General features: G+C 35.9%; 1 protein-coding gene across 2 annotated transcripts in view; it reads right to left on the reverse strand.

Moving 5' to 3' along the window:
• Positions 1-17956: 17956 nt before the first annotated feature.
• Positions 17957-24323, reverse strand: part of INPP4B (inositol polyphosphate-4-phosphatase type II B) — a 223250-nt gene continuing 216883 nt past the window's right edge. For both annotated transcript variants that reach the window (XM_083366960.1, XM_083366961.1), the window contains one exon: positions 17957-21483. In XM_083366960.1, coding sequence (XP_083223086.1) covers positions 21351-21483 — 133 coding nt within the window. In that variant the 3' untranslated portion in view covers positions 17957-21350. The remainder of the gene's footprint in view (positions 21484-24323) is intronic.

The raw sequence follows: 24323 nt of genomic DNA on the forward strand, positions 1-24323 counted from the left end.
TGCTTGAGAATAAGCCAAACAAGGAGAATTCTCTTGTCTTTTCCACTTCCTGTGGAATATGTCCTCAGACATTGCTGTCACATATTAACAATCTTTTTTAGTCCTTAGACAATATAATTAGTTCATTGGATATTATGCATAGACATCAATCATGTAACACGATTATTGGCATTTTAATTTTAATGACATTTTTCTCATTATAAAAATATCCAAAGGCATTGCTTTATAGTTAAATTGTGTTGAAACTTAACAATGTTGACCTTGAAAATAGCTAGCTTTTTCATTTCACAAGCCTTATTTTAGTATTATTTTTATTTACAAATTAAACTATAGTAATTGAAACTGCTATAAACAAATCCTCATTATTTAGTGTTGTTACCTTTCCACCTTAATGAGATTTCATAAGCGTTAGGTGGCTATAAAGCATTTTATTAGCCAGTTTATGATATCTGAACAACTATACTGTTGAATTTATTTTTCTTTTGAAGTAATGTCTTTAGAGCAGTTTCCCTTTGTAATTATAACTGGAATAAATACAGGTTGGAAACAAAAAGTTTCGCTTTTTTCAGTTGTACAGCTGGGGAATAAAAAGATGGAGACAGATGATGGTGGAGTAGCAGACATGTCAACACAAAGTTCTGGATGGATTTGAGCAGAAAGCATGCAACTAGACACCTACACAATTCTGTATGCTTTTCTCTTAATTTTTCCTTTAAGATATATTTGTCTTTTCTACAGTAGAATGGTGTTTTTCTAAGATATACTTTCAGCCATTCAAAAAGAACCCCCATCAAACTACCTTACTAAAATCCCTGAACCATGCCACTGCCTGTCAGAGGACAAAAAGGAGGTAAACATTAACATCAGAAAAACAAATCCAGTTCAGGGAATTTAAAATCTGTGAAGTGGAACTAAATTTCATTGTACATTTCAGGTTATTTTTTATTTATTTCAACAAGTTTAGTGCCTTTTTAAAGCCAGGCTGGCTTTCAATACCAATCAAACGAATTATATGCCTCTGAGAAGACTTTTTGCACAGACTGGGAAGAATGAATGTAAACCTCTGCCTTTCACCACAACCAAGTAATCAGTTAAGTGTTGTTAAAGGCATCCCCATTTCCAGTATATTTGTGTGGGTGTGTGTGGGTGTGTTCCTAGCTTCCCCTTTAAAACTCAGATTTTCATAAGTGCAAGGAAGAACTTGGTCTCCACTGAACACACCAGTATTATCTGTTCTGTACTGTGTTATCTATACTTTGGATCAACCAACTTCTTTCACAATACAATCACAATAAAGGACCCAGCATGTTTCTGTGTAAATAGTCCTCTGCATAGAAAGAGCCTGATCTGACCATTTGATCAGAGCAAGAATATTGTAGAATGGCACAATTACAATGAACAGTCTACTGCTTCTGCTACATAGGAGTGAAGGAGGGGTAGGGCACTATTTACCTTTTTGAATCAATATAATTTGTTGGGGAAGATGTGAGGAAACACTACGACCTGAACCTGAATAAAAATAAATATCACAAGATTGGAAAAGTGATTGTTTCATTCCCTTTGCTACAGATACTGTATATGATAACATCCATAGGACAATTAAATAAATTGAGTTTAAAAAAATAGATCAGCCAAACCCAAATGATGTGATTAAGTCTGCTTTTGGAAAAACACAGACCAAAAAAGGTCTATGCAACTAGCATTTTGTTATTGGCTAGGTAAATAAATTTGTACGCTAAATTTGAAATGCAGCTCAGTCAATCTAGGCAGGATATTGAGAGATTTGTCTTAACCGCCCTCACTTTATAATGGCCTGAGGACTTTGCTTCTCAAACAATTACAGGTAGTCCTCGATTTATACCACAATTGGGAGATTCACATTTGCAAAACTTCACAACTGTATTCTGAGATTTCTTGCTGGACCCCAACAGCTATTCTTGCTTGCAAAGAACTAATTAAGCCTAATAGCCAATAAAAATACTAATGAAAGAATGAGACAGAAGTAAGTAAGTAAATAAATTAACTAGAAAATTATGCACTGGAAATTATGTACTGGAGAAAAATGTGGATAGCAATGGCTTAATAGAAATCCTGTCCTCGGGCAAAAGAGCTGCTAATACTGAAATAGAATACTTACAGGGAATTAAGTTTGACTCCATGAGATCCTGACTCAAAAGCCATGTTATATAAAGACATTTGTAAAGGCAGAGAACAATCTCATTTCTCATTGAACAATCATTGTCTGAAAAATTATATTAGCAATTTTCATCTGATTTCTGAAATACCATTAAAAGAATTAATATATCAATAAAGAGAAACTGTATGCTAACATAAGCATCTTGGAGAGCTACAAGAAAGCTTAAGAATTGCACAAAAAATCATGTGCATTATTGATATGCCTTTATCAGAGAAAGATACAGTGATGGTTTTGTTCTTGGTATATTGGAGGGCTGCACAGGCTCACTTCTGCCAATCCAGACTTGAATTATGTTAGTGGTTCTGCATTTATTTACTTTGTCATTGTTGATCTTATTGTCCTATTGCTGTTATTTGATTGCTATTTAATAAACTGACATTTTGTTATATTACCGGTACTTTTTATTCTGGCATAAGCTGATTTATGAGGATAGGAATCTTGAAGAAAAGGCTACAAAACTCTAATAAACACATCTGGCTGATCTTCTGCTCACCTCTGAATATTGAGCCAAACAAAAAAGGAGAGGATGGAATTCCAGTTAGTAGAAAATGTGATTGCACATAGTCTTACAAGTCGATAATATCGCTGTCATATGAACGAACAGCTGAAGTAGCTGCCTTGTTTGCCAGTTTGTTTTTGAGTACAATTTACTGTTCATTAAAGTCACATTGACCTTGGGGCTTGGGTATTGTTGGTACTTGGTTTTGAGTAAAATCTGCCACCAATGGAAGCAAACAGAGAGCCTACTGGAAATTCTCACATGTTGGGGGAGATTTGATGAGAGAAGACTTGAAAGCTGGCATTTTCTACAAAGATTCCTCTTCTCTGGAACAGCCTTCCTTGAGGGCAAGAGAGCAGTCTAGGACCTTCAGGCACACATCCTTGGCCACTCCTCCTTCTCCTCCCACCTCCTGCCTCAGCCCATTTATCTCCAGCATTCCTCCTTCACTGACCCGAGCCTGTCAATTCTCCCTGGCCAATGGGGCCCTGGCCCTCTGCTGCTCGCCCTTTGGCCCAGCCTTTTCACCGAGGCACTCTTTGTCCCGGGCCTTTGGCTGCACGGGACAAATAGCCACCAGCCAATCAGGTGGCAGGCAGAAGCCATGGATTCTGGCGTTTCGGGGTGTGCTGGGGGAGCCTTGGCAGGTGAATGGCAGGGCCTGTGCAGCTCCTGCGAGGGGGGGAGCAGGCAAATGGCAGAGCCTGCGTGGCTCCTGCTGTTCTGTCCCAGCCTATGCGAATACTGCTCAATCACTTACTCATGAGGAAAAACCCCTTTGCATTGAACAAGGCAGGACTTGTTAAGATAAATCCCTTTCATTTTGACACAGCTTTTATGGAACAAAATTCCAACCAGTCCTTTAGCTGTTGAAATGAACAAGATCTGTCGCTGAGTTCTCAGCTGGAATACTCATGGTTTAAGTCACTTAACCACACAGAAACCGGACAAACCTGGTTAAATGTTCAAGAAATCTAACACCAGAAGCACAAAGCTGTAGCATGAACGGTTGCCTTTGGCAACCAGCCCCTCCCACACCTCTCCTCTTTATAGCCCAGCCAGTGTGTGGCTTCTTGGAGTCCTTTACCTTTCCTGGAGAACTGCTCTACCACCCTCTGCTGTCCTACATGCCTTTCCTCCCTGTGCATCCATGCATCTGGAACTGGCCCCAGTTGCTCCTCATCTTCACTCAATTCAGGCCCCCAACCCAGCTGTCTCTCTGCCTGAGCGTGAGTAGATGGACCCATGTCACATCCAGATCTGAGTCTTTGTGCTCCTCAGAGCCTTCCACAGACTCTGATGTGACCCCAGGCAACCCTTCTCCCTCATCCAATTTATCTACCTTGGCTGCCAGATCTGCTTGCATGCAAGGACTCACAACACCTGCGAGGGGAGAGCAGACAAATGGCAGGGGCTGTGCAGCTCCTGCAAGGGGGAAATCAGACAAAGAGGAGGGCTGAGTTGAAAGCCATGCAGAAGCCCGTCAGGCTGGAGGAAAGATGCAGGGCAACCACAGGGGGGAGGGATCAAACTGGGAAGCCCCCACCCACTGCTGCCTGCCTGTTGCCTTTTGCCTGGTTCCCCTCGCAATAGGCTCACAGGCCTTGCTCTTTGCCTCACCCCCCCCAGGAGCTGTGCAGGCCCCTCCGTTCGCCTGCTCCCCCCTGCAATCATTGAAGCTGCGCCGGTCCTGTCATTTGCCTGCCGAGTCTCCCCTAGCCCCCCCCCATAATACCAGAATCTGTGCTGGCCTTGCTCCTCCATGGCTTCTGCTTGACACCTGATTGGCTGGCAGCTATTTGTCCCATGTAGCCAAAGACCTGGGACAAATGGTGCCTCGGTGGAAGGGCTGTGCGGAGGGGCAGGCCCCCAATGGCCAGGGAGAATGGGCGGGGGTGGGCCAACCGAAGAGGAATGCTGGAGGTAAATGGGCTGAGATGGGAGGTGGGAGGAGAAGGAGGTGCGGCCCTGGGTCCATGCCTGAAGATCTCATTCCACAAGAGAGGGCCTTTTTCTTGTGAGTAAGTAAGCTACATATGAAACCTTATATCTATTAGCATAAATATTACATTACTATGGGTATATTTTACTATGAGTGTAAAATCAGTTGAAACCAATGAGACATAGTTTGGCATGCTTAAGTACAATTTACAAAGCATGCTAAATTTTATAATAACTGAATAGATAAAATTCATCCTTATTTGCTATTCTTCCTATTCACTATTTGGTGAATAATAAAACATGAACTTTGTTATCACCTCAAAGCAGAAGGCCCTAATAATTACCTTGAGGAAATTCTATTTTCAAAAATCACAGGATCTCTCTACTTTGCATTGCCTCTACCATATTAGCAACTCATCCAGATGTTGAAAATAAGGTACTGTATACAATTTTTGAAGTATAATAAAAACAAAATGTGGACTTGTTATATACAATATTTCTAGAGGCCAGTCATTAAATGGTGTGTTTGTTTGTTTACACCTCTGAGAAATGCAGCCACAGCCACATACTCTTAAATTTGTTACAGAGCAAAAAAAAATAATAATAATGCCAGGAGAACTGAAGTAATTAGGTCCTTGGTGTAAAATTAGCTATTACATTGCAGGCAGAAAAAAAGAATGAAAATAAGGTTTCTGAAAAGAACTGCTTCTCATAATCCAATGATCCAGGGTGCAAACCCTTCTTACAAATGACCGAAATATGTATGCTTGGAGGAAGCATATATTATAATTAGAAGCGTGAGTAGCTTTCTAACACAAAATTGCCCGAAACTGAGCATTTCCTGTAAAGGAGTCCACCATCTCCAAGTGCTAAGACATACTGCTTTTGTAGGTATCTTTGTCATGTTTGAGAAGCATTTAACAGCAGTCAGAACATCTAATACCTCCTACCACTTTGCATCAGGAGCAAGGCTTTCACTTATCTAAGAGGCTGTGTTTGCTCCTGAAGGTTTATTTCTAAATGAGGAAACCTAAGAAGCTGCACTGAAATCCCATTCCCTCTGACAAAAGCAAAATTTTCCCCACACTTTATGATCTGACTGCCGAGAACTGGCTTCTGACAGTGAGTAAGCTAAGGCCTATAGCCCTGAGCATTTTGATCTAAGTTAGACTGAGTTAGAAAAAAGACTCAGTGCTGCCTTGTAGAAATAGGTCAACCCAGACCTTCTATTGTGAAAACAAAAACCAAAGGCCAAATGAGAAGGATCCCCAAGGACGACACGGCTTGCTCTGGCCTTTACTGGCAGCTATTTTCAATGCAAGCAGAGATTTGGGATGAAAAACAAAATACTAGGGCCAGTTTAATAATAGAATAGTTTTTGTTAGCTATTTGCCTATTTAACAAATTAATATCAGAATTATGATAAAATTACATCAAGCGGCTGATTCAGATCAGATTTTTTTCCAGTTGATTAAATAAAAAAAACTATTCATTTTTGCCTTCAGCTGTCGTTTAAAGTTTGGTTATAAATACTGGTTATTGTGTTTCCTGATTTGAACACTAGAGAACACTGGTTTACAGATGCTGGAAGAACTGTATTAAAGCCTCAGAACTTGAATATATCAATAGAATTACATCTAAATCTGGCAGGGAATAGTAAGTTCTTTTCAATAACAGCAATAAACAAAAAGCATATAAGCATATTAAACGGCATAGATCAAAGCAAACGCTCGATTAGAATTCGCAATGTAAGACACCACATAATGTTATTGTGTGCAGACTTCAGTTTATACTAGATTTCCTCTTTTTTTCCTCCTGCTTGTATGTAGCCTTGGATGTATCTACTGTACATGTAAGCTCTAGAATCACATTTGAGGTGACCTAGGGAATTTTGCAGAATTTTAGTGTGTATGTTATTTGTCTAATAAATATTAAATTGTTGAATTTGAATTTAATTTGTATATCAATTATCTTCCTCTTATTAAATCAGAAGGGTGAAAGGGGCTAGACATATGCTAGCCTTCCCTTCTTTCTAGCTTAATCCGATTCTTTGCTTTGAATTTCTGTTTCAGTGTAGAAGCAAAATATAAGAAGGCTTCTTGATTTACTGCTGATCAAGTAAATCAGGGAAACAAGAAAGAAAAAGATTACCTAAGACTTTTTTCAATATGATAGAGGAAATTGGTATACAAGGTATCTGGAGAGAAATGAACCAAGGAAAATCACAATACACATTTTATTCTAATAGTCATAAATCTTGGTCCAGAATTGATATGATTTGGATGACACCTGGATTAAGGGTTAATATGCAGGAAATTGAAATAAAATTAGGTACTTGGGCAGATCATAACCCATTAAAATGGTGTGGAAAGGAATGTAGAAAAAATTAAGATGGACTTTGAATCAATCTATACTAAAAGAGAAAGAATTTATAGACTTAGCAACAAAAGAAATGGATTTTTTTTCCAAAGAAAATACAACATTACAAAATGTATGGGATAGAGCCAAAGCATATTTTTGAGGCATAATGATAACATACATGGCGAAAAAAAATAAAGAAAAGAGACAACAATGTCAATTTTTAAGAGAAGAATTTAAAAAATTAGAACTTGAACTACAAATAAACCCACAAAAGAAAATATTGAAAAGACAAATGGAAATAATAAAACATAAATTAAATTTAATAGAATCAGAAAAATTGACAAAACAAATTAAAAGGGCAAAGCAAAACCTTTTTGAAAATGCAAACAAACCAGGAAGATGGTTAGCTTATAAACTTAAAAAACAGGAGAAAAAACTGATAAACAATTTAGTAGATGTAAAAGGCTGTTTACAATTTAAAAATGAAGCAATAAAAAATAATTAAAAAATACTATGAGAAACTGTATGACAAGGAAGAACCTCCATGGGAGAAAATGACTCAATATATGGAAGAAAATAATTTACCAAAAATTCCAGAAAACTTTAAGACTATATTAAATGAAAAAATAACAATGATGGAATTGACAGAGGCAATAAAAAGACAAAAAACAAAAACAAAACAGGACCAGATGGACTCCCAGCAAATGATTACAAGATATATTAAGTTCACCATTGAAAAATGTATGTAATGAACTTTTATTGGAGGCAAAACTCCCAAATTCATGGGCAGAAGCCAATGTTACTTTGATACCAAAAGAGGACTCATATCTGACCCAGATAAAAAAATCTAGACCGGTATCACTACTGAATGTGGGCTATAAAATCTTCACTTCAATAATAGCTGAAAGGCTGAAAAAGATTTTTGATTGAATTTATACACCCAGATCAAAATGGATTTTTGCCAAAGAGACAAATAAAAAATAATTTGAGGGTAATACTAGTTATATTAGAATATTATGAACTTCATCCAGGGAAACAACTGGCACTAGTATTTTTAGACGCACAAAAGGCATTTTGCAAATTATATTTGCACAATATTGGAAGAACGAAGAAATACCACCAGAAGAAGAAATAATCAAGAAAATATTAGACTGTGCGGAAATGGACAAACTTACTTTAAGGTTGAAAGAAAAAGAAGAAACAGAATATTTTCAAACTTGGGACTTATTTTATTAATGGTTAGAGAAAAAGATTTAGGGATTAGGAATTTAATTTGTGTTAGTGAATAAGATACTCAGCCAACATGTTTTTGTTGAATAATTATTATTGAACTCTTTTTAAAAAAAATAAAAAAAACCTTTTTAAAAAAGAAGGCTTCTTGTAGCGATGATGAGATTGAAGCCTCTCTCTCTCTCTCTCTCTCTCCCCCTGCCCTCCAAATATGGAGTATACTCTGCTAAACAAGGGAATGAATAAGGCTTCAAGTAGCTTAAAAATAACTGTCGGATTTAACCCACTTTATCTTACTGCGGATCACAAGAAAAGTATGTAGCCAAGAATCAAAATAGATTGGTGTTGCTGATATCATCAAGAGAATAAAAGACCTGAAATGGAAACGGCCTGGTCACATAGCAAGGGGTAACGGCAGGTGAACCAAGGAAGTCATAGAATCGATCCCACTTGAAAAAAAGCGTCCATGAAAGAGATCTAAAACAAGATGGGTCGACAGCACCAAGTATTGTGGGAAGAGGTCATCATCCTGTAGTGGATAGACAAAGGCTAAAATGATGATGATGATTTATATACATATAAATACACACACACACACACACACACATACACACACACACACACACTGAATCGGAAATATGGACCAGAAGCATATAAGAAGAACCTGGAGCAAAATTCCTGGCTAGACCATATTACATATTACTACATAAATAAAATAAAATCATCTTGAAGCAAAGATACTCTGCTTCCTCCTTTTACTTCTATTGCCTTTTTGCGGTGCCTCCAAGATTTAATAGGATGCCATGGAACAATGGTCAACCCCACTCTTTTCCATCCTTCGTCTTTAACTTCTCTTGAGCTGTAGTTTTAAAAAGATCAAGCTTTTAATATTTGTACAAGTACTGTAGGAGGTGCTGGGTTTATGTAAGTAATTAAGAACATCTCTTTCTTAGGGAGAGAAATGTTTATTCTGTGTTTGGCAAACAGCCTCCAATATTGTGCATGTCTAATAAGGAGGCTATATTTGCAACAGAAGCACATTTATTTATTCCATTTATTTGCCACATGTATTTTTAAAAATTCTATATGTTTTCCAAAGCTGGGTAGAGATAGTCCCTTTTTTTTATTGAAAAGTTTTAAAATACAATTTTCCTTTAAAAATCCCCCCTTCCCCCTCCCTCCTCCCCCCCTACCTCCCCCCCTCCCCCCCTCCCCCCCTGACTTCCCAGAGCTAAATACAAGGTATATATATAAAAAACAATCATAAACAATCATATACTAACAACTATAAAGTCTAAAATCCATCACTCTATAGCTTATATAGGAATAAGTCTTCTTTCGTTTTTCTTTTCTTTTCTTATTTTAGTTTCTTTTTATATATATTCAATATTACTAAGGCTTGTTTATCCTATATAAGCTAGATAGTCCTTGACCATTCATTGAGCAGCTGTTTGAAGATACAGTGGCACTGAAAAAAGTGACACGCCTAGATTTACAACCATCACATCATCCACATATCACATAATGGGCACTTTGCAACTGGCTTACATTTACAACTAGATGCAATCTCCTGAGGTCATATGATCACAATTTGTGACATTTCCAACCAGTTTCCAACAAGCACAGTCAATGGGGAATCCAGCAGGAAAGGTTTTAAAACTAGGTGCCTTGCATAACGACCACACTGCTTCATAATGAATTGTCTATTCCCAATTGTGATTTTAAGTTGAGGACCACCTGTACATGCTTCCTATCCCCAGATCACTTCATCCCATTTTGTCTCATAACTTGTGAAGTGGAGTTGGCTGAAAGATTGGGATTGTTTTTAAGATCGTATAGAGAGCTTAGAACAGGTATAGATACTGTATCTGCATGGGACATATCCTATGAACAAAGTTCATAAAGCACGTTAATGCTCAAAGCTAGTTTTGGGGAATAAAAGGAGCAACTCACAACTGAGTCTACTATCAGTAATAAATATTGAAGGAAAATGTGCTACCATAGCAATCTTAACCCTAAGGGATATAAAAATGAAAGTGGATCTGATTTAACTTTTAATGATTTCTCCATTGCCCAAGTTTTTTTAAAAAAAAAATCAGTATCAAAGATAAGTTATGATAAAACATTTAGACATAGCTTGATTATACTAAAGTAGAACACCTAGCCAAAGACAGTTTTGGTGAATTGATGAGTCTAATCTCCTTACTTTTATTCTATTTCTAAATTGTATCACTCTATTAATTTACTGCAGTTTATATCAGTGAGAGGACTAGAAGGACATGAACTGAGCCACATATTAAATATTGATAGCTGAGTGCAGCTTTTATATTTGATTTGTCAGCTACATATTCACTAGAGGCATGTGCTCAGTGAATGTGAAGGAATTAGAGTAATGGTGTTGAGCATTTCAAATATTTCATCAAGCTTTGTTAACTCTGCAGACTACTGTTCAGGGAATGAAGATTAAAGTGTGTTTTCTTCTAACTAAAGGAGAACTATAAAATAGCTAACTCAACTGGTGTTGGGAAAGTAAAACTGTCATGCTACTTCCCAACCTAGTATCTTCCTGACGTAGCAAACCACTGCAATATATCTGGAGGACAGGATACCAGAAAGATTGATCTTATCTATTAGTCATCTTTGAAGGCTCAGTAAAGTTACATTAAAACATTCTGTAGAGGCTAAATGCTACTGAATCAAATTTATTATACTCACAAGAGTTCTTAGTTCAGTAGGTGGGGCTCATATTCTGCATAGAAGAAATCCTTCAGGCAATTCCTACCATCTCTTATTAGAGGATGATGGTTGGAGATTATGTAAATATGGTCTTGGCCTTAACAACTTAACAAGCAACTTAACAATATATGGAGCACCTTGTATGGGATTGCAAGCATCATGTTTGTGGCTAAACCTATTTCATTGTTATTGCAAGAACAACATCTATGTGGCCAGACTTTTTAAAAAGAGGCTTGGGGTGAAACTGAAGGTCCCTGAAGAATGGTAGTTTCTTCTAGCATCAACTCTAGCTATTCTTACCCATACAGAGCAGTTGGTGAGAAGGTAGAAGTGTAAGCAAGGATAGGGCAAATCCTATACTAAAGCAATTTCCTGACTCATTTTTTAAGTTGGTAACTGAGGAAGAACATTATAATAATTACATGTGAACATTTTAAAGTAATGTGCTGTGTATGAAAAAATTATTTTGTATTGCTTCCTGTGAACGCATAAGCCTTAAAAGAACCCAGTGCTAGTAATTATTGTAATTATTAATAAAAACTGCTAGAGCATGTCTAAAGTCCACTCTGATGTAGCACGGTTTATTGCCTTATAGAGGCCAGTCTATAGAGCAAATTTTGGTAGTCTAATGTTTCATCAAGGTTTTCAATAGCACAAGATCCTGTATATAACAGAGATCCATTTGCTATATTGCCTGGGCATACAAGCAATTGTAATCCAATAACAAGCTTGTCTTGCTGAAAAAATAATTTTCTCATCCTTTTTGTACACCTAAGGTACCAGGAATAGCAACATGAACTTCAATAACAGACCTCATAACGGTCCAAAATCTCAAGAAGACTGATGCAGTACAGCATGAGTTACAAGTATATCTACTTACCAAGAAGAAGACTGTGATCTCATGATTCATCAGAATATCAGGTCTTCTTTTTTTAGCTAGCTTCCCAAGCACCCTTCATGATGCTTTGAGTCATATTGGGAAAAGCTGGAGCTGAGTCATGATCTGAAATGCCTTTGCAAATGAATATTTCACTCACAAGATTTTGGCCTGATTAGAACATTGAAGCCTTCTCCCCCACTCCTTGTCTTTTGTTCTATCTCAGGCATGTAAAACTCGTGATGTCACGTGACATTGCGCGATGTATCGAAACTTTTTCCCATTGCCAAAAATGGGATGGGTGCGGGCCGGCAGTTTGACACCCCTGTTCTATCTTGAATGATAGCACATCTGATTTTATTTTCTCTGCATAATACTGGAAAAACTGAATTTGTTATGATCTTTATTAAAATCTAAAATGAAATGTATTAGCCTTATTATTTTAACCTTCACTCCTCATACATTACAGATAGTCCTCGACTTACAACCACAATTGAGCCCAGAATTTATGTGGCTAAGTGAGAAATTTGTTAAGTTTTGTCCCATTTTATGACTTTTCCTGCCACATTTGTTAATAAATTACTGCAGTTGTTAAATTATTCACTGCTAAGTGAATCTGGCTTCCCCATTGACTTTGCTTATCAGAAGGTCACAAAATATAATCACATTACCCTGTGACAATGCAACTGTCACAACTATAAACCTGTTGTCAAGCATCTGAATGTAAATCATATGACCATGGGGGATGCTACAATGGTCATAAGTGTGAAAAATGGTCATAAGTCTCTTTTTTCAGTGCCATTGTAACTTCATACAGTTTAACAAACTAAATGAACTATTGTTTGGCTTAGAAATTAAAATGTACATTTAAGAAAAACAACAAATAACAACATCTGAAAAGTGACTGTGGGACTTAATAGATTCTATGATGGCACAGTTCTCTTTTATTGCCATTATCTCAGCACTGTTCATGCTTATGCACAGGAATCTATTCAACTAAGAATTAACACTATTATGGCCCTTGATAAGGGTCAATGGAATTCAAGAGGGGTTGGCCTTAGTTCGTTTGTGACTACGTAGAGGCTTTAGGCCAGGGGTCCCCAACTTCTAGTCTGTGGACAGGCACCGGGCTGCCGCATATCAGAAACCAGGCTGTCCTAACAAGCGAAGCCCGTCTGCTAGATTTGGGCAGCATGTGAAACCACACCTTCTCCGGTCTGCAGAAAAACCTCTCTCCACAGAACTGGTCCCTGGTGTCCAAAAGGTTGGAGGCCACTGCTCTAGACCGATTCCTTTTTTGAGTCTACCTTCAGATTCTGCACTTTTATAATTTAAATATCTATTCTGTCAAAAATTTGCCAATGCTTATTTAGCTAAAAGTAGAAATCTATATTTGTTGAAGAATTGCTTTCAGGACTGATTTGGATAACTCTGTTTTATCAAGACTGGATTCTTAAAACAGAAAAGCAAAGACCAAGAGATAGAACAAAGCCATTTGTTTCCTCACAATTCTGGAGGAAAATAGTTTTTTCATAGAAACTGAAGAATTCTGAAATTATGACAATTTAAAGGATCCTTTTTCATAATAAATCAGTGAGGTGCACTGCAGCATTGACTGTAACACAATCAATTCCAAGGTGTGGTTCTCTGTGCATTTTGCTGATGTCAATGTTTAATTTATACCGAGACCTGAAATTATTGTCTAGGCTTTGCTGTTGAAGAGCTTGATGGACAGTTTAATCCCTTATTATTGTAGAATTCAGATGGAATTTTCTTTTTAATGGTGTCCAAACAAATTAACTGTTAAAAATAAGCCTCAGGAACACAGTGACAAAATTCCACAGAGTTAAGAGCAGACATCTTAAGAGCCCCAGTCCAGGTCTACATGCTGGTAAAATTGACATAACTTCAGTTTAATACAAAGTGAGACTCTACTGCACATAGAGCGCTTCCCTGTTGATTTCTAGAAAGTGGGGCAGCTTATACTTCCTGCTGGTGTCCATTAACATACCCATGAATGTATAAATGCAAATTGGTGTTTCATGTCTTTTTTTAAACCACTCTCTGTATTTTTAGATGATTACTACAGCTGGAATTCAGATTAAAAAAAACAGACATACTTTGCATGAAGCTAAAACATTAGCTTTTACAGTACCATGTGCCACAGGAAATGAAAATAAATTGAATGTAATTTTGAACAATAGTTTGATATAGCTTTTATTTTTCTTTTGTGTATTTCTGTGTCTGCATAGAAGAACCGACATAGAAGGAAGGAAGAAACATCATGGGAGGGTCTCCAATCTAAGTTTAACTTCATTAGTTTGCCCACCCCCCAATACTTCTTATAGGCACATGCGCTTTATGAATATTAAAAGGAAGATATTTCATATCTTCTTGCCAAGCACCATACATCAGTACTCAGTGGAAGGAGGAATGGCTTGCACATTATATATATAGATGCAGTTAATGCTATTGATGCAGCTCTCAACTGCAGAAGTGATAACTTTTATATAGCAATCCCAAGAGATACATATCAAAACATTAGTAGCCTGGGTATTTGAAGGAATAATGATGATGGCTTGCTAAGTGCTATATCTTTTTTGTCATTGTACTTTAAACTAATGGTAGCTAACTATATTCCAATCTTACCGGGTAACTGAATATATGTGTTAGTTACCAAAGAATTTGATTCCAGACCAAAGCATGGAAAATTTAACAGGGAATACATGGTCACACAGAAAATTTTAGGGGCAAGCAATGGCAGACTGAAGACAGCTCCACTTTCAATAGATCCAAAGACTGCAGTGGAATGAGGGGCTGGTAAAGCGCTTTGAGATACCTCTCTGAATAAGGACCTAAGGTAAAGGTAAAGGTAGAGGTTCCCCCGCACATGCGTGCTAGTCGTTTCCAACTCTAGGGGCCGGTGCTCATCTCCATTTCAAAGCCGAAGAGCCAGGGCTTGTCCGAGGATGTCTCCGTGGTCACGTGGCTGGCATGACTAGACACCAAAGGCGCACAGAACGCTGTTACCTTCCCACTGTAGTGGTCCCTATTTTTCTACTTGCATTTTTACGTGCTTTAGAACTGCTAGGTTGGCAGAAGCTGGGACGAGTAACAGGCGCTCACTATGTTAGGCAGCACTCGGGATTCAACCCGCCAAACTGCCAACCTTCTGATCGACAAGCTCAGCGTCCTAACCCACTGAGCCACCACGTCCCTGAATAAGGACCTAGGATTGCCTAAATACGCTGCATACAGAGGCTCTTAATTGTAAAATAGCAGTCTCTGGCAGGTTTTATTGCTCCAGGAGCCAGTAAAGGGTCAGCTTTGCCCAAGTTGCAGTTTGAAACCCTCAAATAGACATGGATTCACCCCCATCCTTTCTTAATTACTTATGGAAGTTGCTTGTTAACTTTTTAGATTTCAAGAACCTCAGAGCAGGTGATTCTCCTTTAATTCTCAGTATGTTATAGAGTTAAAAGCAAACTGGTAATATATATGCTGATATTTCTGATAATTCTTAATGTTTTTTACTACTAGGATTGGATGATGATACAATGATTTGCTTATAGAGAGGAGATGAGATATGAGAAGAAATCTTTTGTTGAAATGTTAGAGAAGTTGATGAGAATTTCTATTTATTGAAATTCTACTTGCCTTGAGGAAGGGGGAAGTAATTTCTTGGTGTATCTTTTTTTTCTTTTTACATTTTTTCTTTTTCTCTGGACTTTTTTTTTCTTTTTAATATTTTCCTTATTTTATGTTAGCCTTTTATCTTTGTAGTTTTAAGTCTTAATAACAATTATTAAGAAAACCCAGAATTTGATCAAAATGCCTTTTTCTGTTGTTCAAATATTTGTAATATATTTATTTGTCAAGCCTTTCCAAATGTGGCTTCATACAAATTAATGGAAGTTATGATTTATAGAAGTTATGATTTTAACCAAATGCATGTGCATGCTTCAGATGTGGCACTGTTGATTGCTCATGAGTATGCTAAATAGCAAATTTATTTTTATTTAACATTATATATCAACCAACTCTTGATTCCATATACACATGTTAAAATAACAAATTGTGCAGATAAACATTGGTTGCAAAATTCTCTCTTCTAGGCAAATTATTTTTATTTACTTATTTATTATTAAACTTATAAGCAATCCAACTCTGGTCAGCTCAAAATGACTAAGCAGTGTACACTAGATTTTTTCATCCTAATCTCCACTAGTATATCAGAGTGTATTTTATAATTCCCAGGCCACACAGTCTATGAAAGACTTGGATATCTGCAGATAGAAAAAATGGGTTTTTACCTGAGCTGGAATTCTGTGTATTATTGCTTGCATGAAGGTCTGTGGGAATAGGCTTTTATCTTGAAGCCATGCTATTCAGCAAATAGACATCAGTGGATCCCAACATTGTGCTGTATGTTTTATCTATCACTTGCCCTCTTGCTTCCCTTGTTATGAATCATTTATGCCTGCATTGTACATAACCCCCTAAATGCCTGAATGTTGATGTCTAAGTCTGATCCTGCAGATGATTCCCACTGTTTTAAATGAATAGGGCTACCAAAAACCAGTGATACTTATTTTTGAACTGTAATCAGAATGCTCTCAGAACAAGCCTTTATTTCGCTGTAACTAGTAGCTATAATATCTCAGCTTCTACTGAAGAATTTGGATTGTGGGTAGGACATGTTTTAGCTTCGTTTGTCTTGCCAGTGAATTATGTTTATATATGTTTACAAATTGTTCATATAAGAACAAAAAATATAAGAAAAACTCCCAAGAGGGGAAAGAAGCTCAACATTTTTTGAAAGACAAGTTTTCTTTTTTTCATAGCAATTGGAAGAATGGCTAAGAAATACACATAAAAACAGTGAGCTTTGCCTTTATGAGCTTTAATATTAATACTTGATTAAACTTGTATGCCACTTTACTCTCCATGACACTGATTCACAAAGATCAAACAAAGAAATCACAACAAAATCAATAAAAAATATGGCAAGTGTGAAAGAACTGATGGAATGAAGTGAAGAGTCTCACTGTCTCTCACTATGGCCTGGGTGAAGAGCCATATAGATCTTATAAATATAAATATAAATATAAAATTTCTAACAATATAGTCTATTTTGAAGACTGCAGTTTGTGGTTTCCTAAATGTGTCTAATTCACAACTATGGTGACAGTTTCTTTCTCTCACTTTCACTTTCACTTTCACACACACACACACACACACACACACACACAAAATTTAGAAACTGTCAAGCTCACTCACTGAGTGACTCTGGGCAGTGTATAAACACATTGGTCTGCTGACATACCATTCACTGGGGAATGCTGAAACAGCAAAAAAGTAATATATACTTATCACTCTTGCTATACTCTTACAGTTCTCAAAGCAGCTTCAATTGGCATATCAAAGCACTACAATCCAGAGGAGACCTGTGCTCAGGTTCAGGTTATGCACTAGCTGTGCCCATTTCTGAATGATTCATGCAATCACCTCCTGTTTGGTTTACTGTAACACACTCTACATGGGGCTGTTCTTGAAGAGCATTTGGAAGCTGCATCTGGTCCAGAATGGAGTATAAGAATTTTTTGGCATCTCTCACTACGCTTTTTGGAGTACTGACTTGCTGCCTTTGTTTCTGCTCACACTACCAGATGTAGAAGCAACAGCATGGTCCAGTCCCCTTTATTAAACAATGCCATCTTATTGGACTCAGGAGCCTTATCTTCTCTATGATAGTGCTTCCCTTGTAGAATAGCATCCCATCAGAAATCTGAAGGACAATGACCCGGTTAGCTTTTTGTAAGGTTTCTGCATGTGTTTTGGCTAAAAGGTTAGGCAAGCTCTGGTGTTGTTATGGTTTTATGATTGGAATGTATTATTTACTTTGGGTGCTGTGATTTATTGTTGGTTTTAATCACTGTATGCCACCTAGTGTCACTGTTGTATGGTTGGTTAACTACGGTAAATTACTTCAGTAAGGTAAATAAATTGTATACATGTATATTGCTTTAATTGTCACATTTCTTTTTAAGCACTTACATTATGATGCCTGTTTTATGGCAGTGGAAACAATTCAAACTCAGGCAATAATATGAAAATATGAGTTTTATTTAAATAAAAATACATGCACGCGTAATGTACAATGGATATGGCTTACACACATGAATTCTTACAGTTTCTAAAATAATAGGCAAAATGATTTAAAAAAAACAGATGACATGCATAAAAGCAAAATATTTGTAAACTATGGCCCAATTTAATAAAAATCAAGCAGGCTTCCAAAAATATTTCCTGGTTGCTCCATAATTTAGTTAAAACATTTCCACATTCTTCTTAATAATGATGAATGTTTTAATGCAAAATTAATCATTGCTTCTTCACATTTCATGTGAACAGCACATATGCAATAGTAATAATTCTGAAACTATATACTAAGCCATAGTCAAATAAAGTTTTTGACCATGCTTGAAGGTTATTAATGTGCTAATAAACTTTGTTTAAACTTTTGCTCTAAGGAAACATTTCTCTATTTCTCACATACTTCTCTTGCTATCTGATAACACAAACTGCTTTTGAACATCCACTTTCAAAAACAGTTTGATGCAGTACATGCAAATATGATTGTACCTGTAGAGACTTGGAATTTAGGTGGAATTACAGGTATAAACAATCCTTTTCCTAGGACACTGAATCATACATCACAGCTTGTACTTTATTTGTAATATTTTTCAATGGTTGTAATTAACTCTCTTAAAATTTTACATGGTCAATGATTGCTCACAAAAAAGATTATGTTTTTTTTTTGGAATTTGGCATCAGAAAATGACTGGCACCTCATATGGCTCCAACAATAAGAAAGTAAAGAGAGGAAAAAGGATTCTTTTAAACAGTGTAGTGCTCTAAAACAATGAGTCTATACTGGTGTGTTGTACTACCATTTAAAATTATTAAAAATAGAGATTATTGTCAGGGATGTTTGCAGAGGTGGGTGAAAAGAAAAAGATCAAGATGGCAGCTGCAATCAAACAACTGATGCCCTATCTCTCTTGCACGTACACATACAAAGGGGAAAGTTTTAGATATGGCCACCATATTAACTTTTTTATATCTGTTTTGTATTAATTTCTCAATATTTGAATAAATGCTACATGTGTGTGTATATACATTACATATATAAAATATGTATATAAAATATGCCAACTATATATGCTAATTCAGAACATTTTTCATGGGAAAATCTTATACTGCATTATACTGATAGTTTTCTATATCAGCTAATCCCACCTATGATAGAATTTTTTCTCATCTGCCATAAAACCTGGGACTAGAGAATAAATTCTTAAAATATTTTATCTTTCTACAAGTTGTCATCTTTCTTTAAATAAGATACTGTCTTAAGTAAGAGACTTGAAACATCACTTACAGTAGCAATTGCTTGAAAATGAGTTGCATATAAAGATCTTAAGAAAAACTGTTGGAGTATTTAGTGCATTGTTGCAGTGCCATTAATCTGAAGTGGGAAAAGCCACATTCCAGTGGTTAGTTCTTCAGGACCTGCCCAGCTGAGGTAATTAAATAGTGGCAATCCTGAATAGCCTTTGCTCCCTTCAGCCCGCATGTATAGAAATATTACAGTACTTGGAAGATGACACTGCTTGCTGTTCACATTTTTATGAAATAAACTTATCCCCAAATTGTTTATCTGAGCAAGAAATGCAGTTTGTTATTAGAATGTGTGTTGCTATATTACTACAATTCTGATGGGATACATAATGCAGTTTTTTTCATGTATGAGTCCTTCCAAAATCATTACATTATATGCAAATGTTTACTGATATCTCATATTCAAGTTTCAAGTGTAGCTAGCTCTGTATAAGTGCTTTTGCTGCAGGATCTGTGTTTCAGGAATGTACCGCCTTAATAAAAAACTGACTATGCCCTCAATTATTCATTCCCATTTAAAGAAAGCAGAGAATAGGAAACTTACTTCACTGATCTCTCAGCATTATTCAGAATGAGGTGATGGCATTTTAACACTATACTTTTGGCACTATAAAGAATGAGAAGCCAATTTCTTATATCTCAAAACAATTTTGATTTCTAAAGCATCATGCAAGCTTCCTACAAAGGTAGGGATTCACAGGCCCCTAAAGCATTTTTAAATATACGGTAGTTTAAAAATATGGTTCTGACATACTACATAGAGATTTGATCTCTGTGGTTAAAAATGAGATAAAAAAAGAAGGAAATCTGCCTGGAGTTTGATACTTCACAACTTTTGATTGAATTTTGGGTTATTATTCCTACAAAAATTAGTAACTTTCATTTTGTACAACAGTTGGACAACCCCAAGAGGTATCATTGTGCTGCTTGTAGATAATAGAATTTTTGGCTGGACAAAGTCATTCTAAATGTTTGAACTGGATATACTTCAATTTCCTTGCCAAATTTTCTATTGCCAGATGTCACTGTTTCATAATGAACGTGAAATCATTCTAAATTTCTTAAAGAGCACCATTTGTATAAATGATTTCATTTGCAGCAGCTATGAGTCTAACGTACACTAACCTTGTATTTTACACAAAAGGCACTTTTTCCAATTTTGTATTAACATTCACAAATTAATTTCTAAATAAATCTTACCTTTTAACATGTAAAAATAAAAATCTTGCATAAATGACAATAGATTAATCAAAAAGTCAACAAATCAGTCCTTCATTCTGATCAGTATTTAATTCTAACAGTTTCAAAATTACTGAAATCCTTTAACTTTTATTCAAATGTAAACATTCTTTTAAGCTACCAATAAAGTCTCTTTACAGTATTTCTCTTTATGCTTTCAGTATTTTCAAACAATAGTTTCTAGTGGTCACCCTTAATGCTCTTTTAGTTAAACACAAGTTCTGCTTCCAGGGGATTGCAACATGCCACCAACATAAATAAAAGCTTCCACTTTTGGTAAGACATATGAAATTAAAAGAAGAAGCTGGAAGTAAATATAGATGGAACTGCAAAAAATAACCCAGAAAATGTGACAATATCTCCACATATTTAATAAGGTAGAGTAATAAAAGACCGTTTTTCTTCAAATTCTATTATGAATTTTATATATAAAGCAAAGTATCAACTTGACTTTGCTATTACTTCCAGCAAGCAATATCAAGACCTAGATTTTAAGTCCAGACTTATGATTTACCTTTCTATTGGACTGAGGATCAGCCTTTAACTCTAGTGAACCTATGATATACATTGTATTTTATGAAAATTTTGTATTTATTAAACAGACAGCTCAATGCCTGGATGTTCCTTTACCATATACTGTATACTGAAGTTTCTTTTGACTGATGGTACAGTTTGATAAAACAAGTCCTAGGTATGTTTGCTTAAAGGCATTCTCCCACTCTATAAAACACACAAAGCAATGTGTGTTAACTAATGAATGGAGCTGTGTAATCCTGCAAACTTTCGAAAGGGTATTTTTGTCTAAGAGATTAGGTGTCAGCTTTTCCATATGTTCCCTCTGGTGGTCGGTAGTACTTGGGGAAAGCCATCAGCTGAATCATGTTGAAAGCATACTTTCTGCATTTGATATTCTTCAGGACATTTTCTATGCGGCATCCTTGTCTAGTACAGAGGGGGGGAAAAGACAACTTCGTGAAACAAATAATAAATAAATATGTTTTATTTTGTACATTGCAGAGTTTTAGCAACAATTGAAGTAAAAATAACAAAGATAAATCTACAATATATTTTCCACAAGTGATGATACATCTTACAGAATTAGATCCAAGGCCAGGCCAATAGAGTTATTGCCCTCAAAAGTAGGTTATGGGATTTTGAAATATATTTCTTCTCACTGTGGCTTGATTAGATATTATAGTTTATGATATATTTTACTCTAGCATTAGAAATATATTTACTTTAAAATTTATTTTTTTTTCAGATTGGTTTCCTTTTGCTCATTCATACATGTTAAAGTTTACATGTAGCTGTAAGAGTGCAGGTTCCATGAGTAAGGCATTTTTTTAATTAAATCTGGCCCTATAAATTTACAAAGGAAATGTCCACCTTTGTCTCATTTTTAACTTTAAGATGAAGAAAAAAATGGCTTTCTTGGAGCCCAAATCAACTTTCTGTTCTACAGAGAAAGGAATGCTGATTCATACATAGTACAAAATTCACAAGAGCCAACAGAGTGCATCAAATGGAAAGAAAACTTTAAAACAATATAGACAAAGTTTGTAAAGGAAAAGCAGCAAAAACAACAATTACAAACAGGTTAATTATGTTACACAATGAAAGTTATTGTATGCCATAGATGGCTTGACAAAAGAGTTAATTATGCAACAAATAATTAAAAGAAATATTAAAATTATTTGTTAAAACAGAAGGACTCTACTGGCAAGTAATAATGAAAATAGCACACTGAAAATTAATCTTTTGATCTTATGCAGAACACTCAACTTAATTTTAAATGTCACTGTGTAAATACTTTCCTCTATCTTCTTACATCTTTTGACCAATCACCACAGAAAAAATATATAATCATGTTGGAAGTTTTATCATTACATTTTCATACAAGGAACCAATTGTTTTACGTGACTCCTGGCATGAAAACTCCAAAGATAGCATTGTTAAAGGGAATGATTCTATCTAGTAAAGTAGAATTTGGCAATTTTCACACCTGAGTACAGATATTATGCTGGGAAAAATAACTATTCCTGCAAATTTGTCCTGAATTAAAATAAAGTGCTGACAATCCCCTAAATAGGAATTTGATTAGAAGGGGGTGAATCATATTTTATGACTAGATCAAATCTGATCAAGAAACCCTAATGTACATTGGCTGTCTTAGAAGAACTAATGACACGTGAAAAGATTTGCTAGAGCTAGGCAGTAGATTAAATCAGTTGAGCATAATATGCTTTCTTGGTTCCTGGAAAGAAAAGGAGAATGTATGCAGTTCAAGACATTGGCTTCTTAAGAACTAATCTGAGGGTCCAAGAATGTACAATATAGTACAATGTGTAATTTTAAAGTGTTCTTGTTCCTTACAAAAGCAACAAACAGAAGTGAACTTTACTGATATTTTGCTAATAGTAAAGCAAGACTTAAAATAAGCCAGACAACCAGCAAGTGAGAGCTGACAAGCAGCAAGGCGACAGGATAGAAGTGACGAGAAGTCGGTTTGTTATCAGTTACACAGCCTGTCTCAGGATCATCCGATTCATTCAGTGCTCCCTGGGTTTGTCTGCTGTTAAACAGGGGAAGTTAGGAACAAATAAGAGACCATTTAATAGGAGAGAAAAGCAATACTTTGGTATTCCAACATCAAAATGGCCATGCAGGATTGCAACTCTATGCTACATAATTCTATTTTGGGGCTTGACCATCATTCTTTTTAAAATCACATGTTAGGGCTAGTCTTCAAAAGTAAAAAGAAATATCCAAAATCTCCCATTGGTATTATTTGCCAAATTAAAATTGCATTTGTAATTCAAAATGAAATAACTCATACTAAAAGAGTAAAATAAATCTGAAATGTCATGAATTGGAGGTAACAGATAAAAGGCATGATTTTCAATATAGGAAAAAATCAAGGAAAATTACACATGTAACATAGTTTTCAGCATCACCTGGAATTAAAATGGATGAGTAAAATTTGTTTTTATACTAGTTTGTCTACTTGAACTCTATATACAGATTTTAACTTATCCTGCAGCTGCTGGATGTCCTTGAATCATTGACTTCCCATTCAAAATCTAGCCTCATCCACTTGTGCTAAGATTCATGACAGTTGCACTGTCCCAGTGTCATGTGATCACCATTTGTAACCTTACTAGATAGCTTCTGATAAGCAAAGTCAACGGAAGAAGCCAGATTCACTTAATGATTCATTTAACGATTGCAGTGGTTTGCTTAATAACTGTGGCAAAAAAGGTCATAAAATGGTGCAAAACTACTTAACCACTGCCTTGCTTAGAAATCAATATTTGGGCCCGATTGTGGTTGAAAGTCAAGGATGACCTGCAATTCAGGAAAACTCTAATGAGCTTTTGAAAATTGCAAGTTTTGTTTTTTATTAATAAAGATCAATCAGACTATTATAGAATTTGGAACAAATTGTATCTTTGGAGGGATAAAAAGAAAGGTCTTTAATAGGTTTTTCAGACTAGCTCATTGTCTTAAATATTCTGTTATTTCACTGATTTGTAACTTAAGTGTATCTAAGTGTTTCTTTGATGTACATATATACATGTATATATATATATTTGAACATTGTAGACAAAAAGGTTTGTCAGCCCGCTGGTACTGTGTCCAATGTTTTTAAATAATAAATTTAATAATTAAAAAAAAAGAAAATTGCAAGTTTTGGAAATTATTTTACAGTTCAGACACTCCTCACTGGGGCATCTTCATGGAGATTTCAGTTATCACCTGCAGGCTGTTTAGTAAGAAGTAGT

The sequence above is a fragment of the Vipera ursinii genome (genome assembly GCF_947247035.1).
Source record: "Vipera ursinii genome assembly, chromosome: 7".
NCBI lineage: Eukaryota > Metazoa > Chordata > Lepidosauria > Squamata > Viperidae > Vipera > Vipera ursinii.